The sequence below is a fragment of the Gossypium raimondii genome, chromosome 4, assembly GCF_025698545.1.
Source record: "Gossypium raimondii isolate GPD5lz chromosome 4, ASM2569854v1, whole genome shotgun sequence".
Lineage (NCBI taxonomy): Eukaryota > Viridiplantae > Streptophyta > Magnoliopsida > Malvales > Malvaceae > Gossypium > Gossypium raimondii.
The window spans coordinates 36,056,915-36,066,515 of NC_068568.1; the positions used below are offsets into that span (position 1 = coordinate 36,056,915).

The window sequence follows — 9,601 nt, forward strand, 5'->3', positions numbered from 1 at the left end:
TCACTTATGTGAGAATCCCACCATTCGCAATAGAATGGAACATATTCTTGTGGACTCACTTCGTTTGCAATCTAGTCTTACGCAAGTAACTTGATGTTATTCACGTTCATGTTGTGGATTAGCTAGCATATACATTTACCAAACTACTAGGAAAAACAACATTTGACCTCCATTTAATCAAGTTAACATTGTTATATTACCGACATTAGGAGACAAATTGTCGTGTAATGAGTATTTGTTTGCTTGACCTGTTATTTAACTTTTATTGGTTGTTTGTTATTTTTGGTGTTGATTTGTTTTTATTTGAATTATTTTCCTCCATTATACAAGAGTATAATATTAATTAGTTTGTTATCATTGATTTATGTTTCAAAACATATAGGTGAATGAATAAAGATCATCAACATTTTATTTCTTATCCATACATTTATAAATTCAACATATCAAATACAAATGATTGGATGGGTATTTGAAACAATATTTATTTTAGACCTATTTCAAACTATCTAAATTGAAGTATACATGTTAAATCATTTTCAATCATCACTTCCAGTTCACAAACATTTTAATCTTACAAAACCTCCACACCTAAAAGTAAATGAATTGAACATGTCACTTGGTACTCGCTGATTTAGCTAAGTTTATGACATCTTCAATAGATCATATGTAAAAAAAAAACATATGGTTCTCACACCTAACAGACTAAATGCATGCTTTTAGTGTCAGTGTAATAGTAAAAGGAACTATATATATGATCGCATACGAGGCCTAACTATTGACTGTGCCCCATCAACGAATATGGTTGTTCCTGTCATATAGCGTGAACCATCACTGATTAGATAGATGACAGTTGAAGCCAAATCTTTTTTAACATCCAACCATCTTTGCAATGGAGCTGCTTCTTTCACCAACTTCTCTGCCCTGTCCTTTCCAACTGACTTAGGAAATTCATCTTCTAAGTGTAAACCACGAGCAATTGCATTAACCCTAATATTGTGTTTTCCAATCTCCAAAGCAGATACCTAATAATAGCAATAAAAAAATGTTAATAGTCTATAATGTTGGTAGGTAACAATATTATATTATCTAGAAAAGTCGAGAAATTGGAGTTAAAAATTATAATTATTTGTAATTAGTGTGTTGTTAAGACATTTTTTTGCTTGTAAAGTTATTTTCAAAAGATAACTTTTAAGTAAATTTATCTTTGAAATAACACAACTCTTTTAAAAGACATCTCATTAAAAGATACACCTATTGGATATCTATATAAAAGACTTCTCTATTAGTTATTTTGATTATTGTGATTGAAATATTGAGGGCTTTGTTGTATTGTATCTTGGAGGCATTTTAAAACTTTAAGAAAAGTGTTACATTTTCCAAGCTATTTTATTTTACTAACATTATTATTATTTTCTTGTTGCAATTTCTTATTTGTTATTTTAAGAATCTTAAGGCTCTAATACCTATTTCATATGAAGCAAGAATTATTTTATGGTTACAAAGTGCAATGTATTAAAATCACACATTAAACGATTTTCAAAGATTGCATTTGAAACTATAAAAATTAATGACTAAAAGGTTAAATAAATGCTTACCATTGATGAACAAGTTCATGATTTTTATTAAGGAAGTCGAATAAGTTTTTAACTTCTTATGTATATGTTTTATTAGTACTTTATGATTTTTACATGTATATTATATGGTAACAACTAATGTTGTTGATGAATGATTTTTTCTAAATCCATTTAATATCATCACTCTAAGATTCTATTATTATGAAAAGTTTCAAGACACAAATTTTATTATAATTATCTTTTGAAAGCTTGTGACTAATTTTCAAATGAGAAGAATGAGTATCACAAGAAACATAATAAAAAAATATAAACTTTTATGTCAAATATGCATGATATAGTAAAAATATAGTTCGGATGGATCTCGAAGAAAGAACTTTATGTTGATTTAAAATATAATGGTGCATGTTGTCATTGTGAAAAATAAGTCATTATAGAATGACTAATGCTTCATTTAAAGAAGGAAGATGTACATATAACAATAAATACAAACTTATTACAAAAGCTATCAAATAAATTATAAGGTATAGTGAATAAGTTAGTTGTTGCAATTTTATTAGTAAGACAAAATATGTTAAAAATGATGAATGTGAGACGACTTAGTTGTTTGTATGGAATAACCTAAAAGATTATTCTAAGACAAATTATGGATTATTAAGTTCTTGAATGAATTTTTAAAGTTCGTAAGTAATTATATCATATTTGATAAGGTGATCTTGGATAATGATATTTATATGGTAGGTTGCATAAATGTGTCTAAAATAAATTTAAAGGCATTGTTTTGTATTATATTTTGTAATGGAGTAGACATTTTGTTATTAAAAGAATTCAAGATATTACTAATTGTGTTAGTAATATTTCATTAAGGGTGAATAGATGGAGGTTATGGAGAAAATGAATGAAAGAGAAAATTGATGTGTATATATATATAATAGTTTGAGGATTGAATCAAACCTTTTTAATTAAAGAAAGTAAATTTTGGCATATGGTGGGGTGTTGGTTTTTAAGAAGAAATTGAAGACATCACCATAGTGCAATAAGTTTTTCTTTGTTAACTTATTAAATACTACCATGAAAATAGAATGGTTACAATTTATTTTGATGAGAATTAGAGTTTGTGGTCATAATCGACGCCAACTATTTCCTAGAGAAAAATGATATTCAACAATATGTTGTAAAATAGAAATTTGTATATGTTAGCCTATGAATTGATTATATTAGTGATTCGAACTCTAATCTAAGAAAACAATAATTTTGTTTAAGCAGTACTACAATTAAGATGAGTTTCAACCCTATTATTAGATACTGATAATGGAAACCCATCTTTAAATTAGCAACCTCTAATTTTAAAGTTTAATGAATAAAGAAGTTATTGCTATGTCTCTTTGTGCACTAGTAAAATTCATTTAAAACAAGTTCAATGAAAATTAGTGCAGTCCATTATGTATAAAGGATTGGATTGAATACTCTTAATTAAGTTTATTCTCTATTGTGTAAATATTTACTATGAACAAGATAAGCACATGGACATGATAGTGGTAAAAGTGAACAACCTCTAACAAGCATATAAATAAATATTATGTGTTGGTATTTTTCACTTCTAATACTAGGAGTTGCAATTCAATCTTCATATGCTAACAACTTCATTAGAATTCTGAAACACATCTCCTAATCGAGAGATATTATCTTCTATGCATATTTGTTTGTATGAAAGACTGAGATATAAGTTACCAACATTTTAAACTAACAAGGGATTGTTAGTAATTTATAATGTTAATAAAACTGAAAAGTCAAGAAATTAGAGCTGAAAATTATCATTAAACTCTTAAAATTTTTAAAATTTTACTAGATCCTCAAAAACTTAATCTTAAAATCCACCACGGCTCAAAACCATCATATTTACTAACCCTGGTTTCAATTTCTTATTTATTTTCTCTAACAAAAATGCTTTAACCCAAAATCTTTAACATAAGCAAACTACAAAAAGAAACTAGGGTGAATCTTGAATGTAGCTAACTATTATAGCAGATTGTGGCAGATGAGTTAAGAGCCTGAAGACTAAAAGGAAAGCTCAGGAGTTTATTTACTTACTCTAACTAACTGCTGCACTCCTGCCAAACATGAACCATATGCTGCAGCTCCTTGATAAAGTCCTCTTTCAGCACCAAGTATGGTGGTCATGAATACGACGGAACCACCCGATTTACGATCCCGCATCCGCCTCCCAACAGCTTTTAACAGATACCATGGAGCCATAAAATTTACTTTTACGATTTTTCTGAACTCTCCTTCAGCTAATTGCAGATGGTCTTGCATCTTCCCTGGAATATATGAACACAGCAATGGAAGGAGTGGCAGTGAAAGATATAATTAGCTATTTGATGCAAAACATCAAGGATTAATTGCTTTACTTTCCTTGTGAATCACCATCAAAATTTCTCAATCTTTACATGTTTCTACTTGTTCTTCACGTTATGGAGCTGATAGTGTAACCACTTGAACAGAAAACTTGAGTAAATTAAGGCAACAATTTGGGTCCCTTTTACTTCTAGTGAGGCCTGAGTTCAACGTGATTTTGCTACCCAACATAAGTGCACATTTTCCTTCTATTCCTAACCTCGCGTCTATCCTTTATTTTGTTTTATTTAGCAGTTCTGCCTTCTATTTCAGCTACTTATCCATGATACAAAATATTTTTTTACTTACAATATTTCTTATTAACTCATTTATTTCAAATGATATTCAATATTTTTTATTCTTTGTGCACACGTAAACAACTATATAATAAATATAAATTTTAGTTTAATATAATTCTACTTTTTACTATAACTGATCTTATCTCCATCATTGCAATTGAATTCAAAACTTATCTTATCTACTGTTTTTAAGTTCATCGATACAACTACTATAATAATTAATTTCACTATTATCGCTATTTTTAATCATATAAAGATCAATATTTCCAACCAAAATTTTCAAATAACAAACCTAGTTTCTTACTGATAATTTAAAAGAGAAACAAGAAAGAAAAACACCCATGTTTTGGTGAAGGTTGTTTTATATTTCTTCCCCAAAATTGACCTACGCTATTTATAAACTTATAGTCTAAATAATCTTTGGACTTCAGTCAATGGCTGAATAGAATGTAAACTATAAATAGTAATTCAGTTATTGTCGTACTCACCTAAATTTTTAAAAAATCTATTTTAATTATTAATGTTTTAAAATTAAATATTTTATTTATTTATCCGTTAAATTACTAACAGAATATTGTCGTGACGTTTTATTAGCATAATAATAAATTTAATTCTACAATGTTTATATTTTTATCAATTTGATCATAATTCTAAAAATTTAATAAAATCAACTTGACTTTATACATTCTATCAATTTAGTCTTGATTATTAAAAATCAAAATTAAAAACTTTAAAAGTAAAAAATATATATTAAAATTTTATTTTCTATAAAATTACATACAAATTATAAATAAATTAATACATTAAAATACTAGTTTTATAAATAAATTATTTTCTTAAAAACCCATAAACAAGACTTAAATCAGATTCAAACTTTCCCCTTTCTTAGTTTTATTTTAAAAATAATAATTTATTTATTATACATCTAGCCTTGTTCCTTAGATTTTGCCAAATTTGTCGAGCATTGGGTATCGCCTTCACCCACAACCACAACCATCTACACCAATAACCATTACTCCAAACTCCTTAATTTCCACATCCTCTATCGTCATGCCATTGAACTAGGAACCAATTGTGGAGCTACCAGCATAGCCTTCCCACCTACTAGGTTTCTAGGACCTCATTCTCACCTATATATCCAATCATGCATGCCCTTCAGTACAACCTCAAACGCAATAAACTCATTCTAGGTAACAACCTAAAAACACCAATTCTTATCCTTTTCGACCTTAGGTAGTAAGTTTTAACCCAACATGAACATAGTTGTCATTAATATTGAAAGAAGGGAAAAGTTGAATCTGCTTAATTCTTCTTCATGAGTTTTTTCTCTTAAATTGTTTTATATATAAAATTATCATTTTAATAAATAAATTCATGTTAGAAAGTGAGAAAATAGATATTTATTTATCTATAAATGTTTCTTTATTTTTTTATAAAATCTTATGTATTTTTATCGGAAAAATGAAATTTTAAATGATTTTTTATTTTTAAAGTTATTTAAAATTTCTTTTGAATTTTAAGAATCAAGACTAAATTGACATAATGTAAAAAGTTGAAGATTAAATTTGTTGAATTTTTTTAGAATTAGTAAAAATTGATAAAATCTACAAACATTGGAGGTCTAAATTTGTTATTGTGTCAATAAAAAGGTTGCGCCAACATTTCATTAGTGATTTAATAGAGAAGTTGCAAAAATATTAAATTTCGATAACATTATTGAGTAAAATACAAATTTTTAAACTTGGATGACCAAAACAAAAATATACTAATACTTGAATGACTATTTACATAGTTTACCTAAATAATATTAACCATGACCCTTGAAGTTCTAACCCATTTATGTACAAAATCCTTATATCCCAAGAATCTCATATTACCCAAAAATTTTAAGGGTAGACTACACTAGTAGCCACCAAACTATTAGTATTTTTTTTTTTTGTAATTCAATTATAAAATTTACAAAATAATCACTCACTCTTGATTTTATTTTTTAGTCACCAGTGGCTAACTATAACAACTTTTAGAAGTGGCATAATAACAACTTTAACCCTCAACATTTATAAATTATGTCAATATAGCCTTGATTCTAAAAAATTTAACCCTCAATATTTATACATTGTGTAATTTAACCTCTTTTTTTCCAATTTTGTTTTCTTTAGAACATTAAGGGTCAATTTTAAAAGAATAAGAAAAGATAAAAATTATTATCTCAGATTTTTAGTGTTTTCATTTTATTGTATATTTTCAATTAAATTTAGTTGATAATTTTTTTTAACTTTTTAGGTGAAGGATCACAAATAAAAGCAAAACTATAAAAAAAAGGGACCAAATTAGACAATGTGTTAATGTTGAGGGTTAGATTTTTTAGAATCAAGACTAAATTGACATAATGTATAAATGTCGAGGGTTAAATCTTCTACATGTCAATTTTAAAAGCTGTCATTGTTAGCCAGCTAGTGACCAAAAAAGATAAAATTGAATAGTTGGGTGACCATTTTGTAACTTTTCATAGTTGGTGACTAAAAAAGAAATTTACTAAATGTTTCATAGTTGGGTGACCAAAAAAAAAAATTTATTAATAATTGGGTGACTACTAGTGTCATTTACCCAATTTTTATACAATTTTTTTTTGTAAAAGTATCATAGCGAATCCTATACTATACTTTGGTTTGCATTTTGACCCTCTACTAAAAAGAACAAATTGATCATAAATGAACAAAATAGCCTCTCCATTAAAATTGCGTTGTTAAATACTTATGTTGGCACTTTATATATAAGACATAATAACAAATTTAATTGTCAGCTTTACACATTTATTCATTTTAGCACTACTCTTCTATTTTAACCATCTACCTTTTATTTTTTACTTACACGACCAAAAATTCTAAAAATCATAAAAAAATTAAAACCACAAATAAAAGCATAATTCCAAAATTATAAAAAATCTAAATTTAAAATTTTAAAAATAAAAATAAAAATTCTAAAATTTTAAAAGAGTACATGTTTTTATTTTCAATTTTATAAAATATTCTACTTTTAGAAAAATTAGAAATGCAAAAAAAAATTCTTTTAAAAAAATCAAACACATTTAAAACTTAAACATAAATAAAATTAGTAGACACAATTTAACAGAAGAACTATTTCGCTGCTTCATTTAAGGTATAATGATCATTTTGCATAATTTTTGGTAAAGAGGCTAAAATGAAATTTAAAGAAAAATATAGGGACGGGTATAGTAATTTTAGCGTGGTGGTTCACTGTTGAAAACTCAAAGCGTGAGGATAATATAAATATGAACATTTTATATGCCACGTCAACTATGAATTGCAAAAAATATCAGCAGAGATGATATTGATAGCAAATCCAAATAGAAATAGATACCCACCTTCGTAAGCATGACAATTGACAAGAGCATCCAAGTGTCCAAAAGCTCTCCATGCTTTATCCACTGCATCATTAAAAGCTCCTTCTCTTTCATCATCCATGTCCAAGCCAACCACCGCTACTGGCTCTGGGACCACCACATTCATAATTGAATCCATTATTTTCTGTTTGGCACTCCTCAAGGAGCACTCATTCCCCATTAATACCAACCTAATCAAAACCAACTTTTGCTTCATTTCATGAACAATCAAAACCAACTGTATACCTAATCACATGGATATTGGATTGAATCAAGAAACAACAGTAAATCAAGAATTGGAAAATGTTCTATTTTGATCATAAATGAAAGAACCCCAAGTATATGCAAAACATCAACTCATCTAAACTAGGAAACTTATAACCTGCAACCACGTTTGGCTAAATGCAAAGCAATGTTCACTGAAATTTCATCTCCATCTGAAGTGATCAACACGTTCTTTGCTAGATTCTCCATTCTCAATACACAACTGCTGATCACCCAGAAAACATCAAGAAACAACAAAATCAAACAGAACCCAGAAAGTAAATCCAAAGCTACAAAACAACAAAAAAGGTTCGTTACCTATATATATATATATATATAACGCTGCTGATGAAATGAATCAAGGTAGTGGGTTGGAGAGATTTTTGAAGGTAGCCTAGATGATTGTGCTTTTATGGTTTTTAATTGGTGTTTATTGGTAACTGGTAGCAAAAATGGAAACAAAAATCTGCGAGGCACAAACAAAAGGTCTATTCCTTTGCGCTTCCGTGAATGCCTTCATCTGCTTTAGATAACTTTCCTGAAAAGTGTTTTTTTCTTTTGTTTTGAAAAAGATAAAACAGTTTTTATTTTTGTCAATATATTATACATTTTAAAATAAATTTATTTGTTTGAGTAAATAATGAAGAATTTTAAAATTTAAAGCTATTCCAAATTCAGCTTATTTTTAAATTTTCTTAAAATTTTACATTTTAATTTACCTTCTCTCACTATAAAATACAAAAGATAAATTTTATTTTAATTTATATTGTTATATTTTATATTATTAATAAATATTAATTTATTTTATAAATATAATAGATAACAAAATTTGAATATGTGTAATTTAAGTTTCGGTAAAAACTCTAACAATTATTACGAATAAATTTAGGCTATTTTAGATCCCATTAATTTTCTTTATAATTATTTTTATTTCATGAAATTCCCAATAGCCTATTTTCTAGAAAAATAAAATTATTCATACAAAATAAATGCATATAGTAGCATAAAATAATAGAACACCTGATTAGACTATTGATATTGATTCTCAATTCACACTACAACAAAAAAAATTAGAAAGTTCATAAAAATATAAAAAGCCAAAAAAGAGAGTAAATAATAATTTTATAAATTATATAATAATATTTAAACTAGTTTCTCAAATTATTTTATTTTGAAAACAAAAGACAAAACCTTATGATGAACAGCTAAAATGGGGCACTGTAACGCCCTAAAAATATAGGGTCTTTAAATTTTTGATGTTTGACACAATTATGTGTTTGCTTCTGTGGTTGAGTGATTTGGGTGTGTTTGGGAATGTGTGAAAAGTCTTGGGATTAAATTTAGGCTCTAGCAAAATTTTGGTTTTTCTCTTAAGTGAACCTTGATTTTGGCCTGAAGGCCTTAAGAATAATTGTAGAGGAAAAAAGACATAAGAAACCTTGTGGCCCTGTGGTAGTGGTGTGTTCTAGGTTGCAAGGGAGCTTAAGTTTGAATCTTTTGGCATGCAAAAGAGTATTTATTTTAGCTCCTGGCAACATGAGTAGTGGAGTTAGACTGAAACTCTGCAAGGTGAGGTTTGAATGGGTCTTGGAGAGATTGTAAGAGCAAGTTATGGAGAGATTGGGGGAGTGAATCAAGGAAGTTAGAGAGTGTGGGAGTGTTGTGCC

The 9,601-nt window shown here is 27.5% G+C and overlaps 1 protein-coding gene across 2 annotated transcripts; it reads right to left on the reverse strand.

The window, feature by feature from the left end:
• Positions 1-383: 383 nt before the first annotated feature.
• On the reverse strand, positions 384-8,160 carry LOC105780214 (uncharacterized). Of its 2 annotated transcripts, none has more exons than XM_012604416.2 (4): positions 8,053-8,160; positions 7,653-7,916; positions 3,663-3,892; positions 384-1,022 (listed from the first exon to the last, which is right to left on the reverse strand). In XM_012604416.2, the coding sequence occupies exons 2-4, from the start codon at positions 7,885-7,887 to the stop codon at positions 744-746; spliced, it is 744 nt and encodes a 247-aa protein (XP_012459870.1). In that variant the 5' UTR covers positions 7,888-7,916; positions 8,053-8,160; the 3' UTR covers positions 384-743. The 2 variants fall into 2 exon arrangements, with proteins under 2 accessions (XP_012459870.1, XP_012459866.1); XM_012604412.2 differs by having other exon boundaries at positions 7,653-7,861; positions 8,053-8,157.
• Between the last annotated feature and the right edge of the window lie 1,441 nt (positions 8,161-9,601).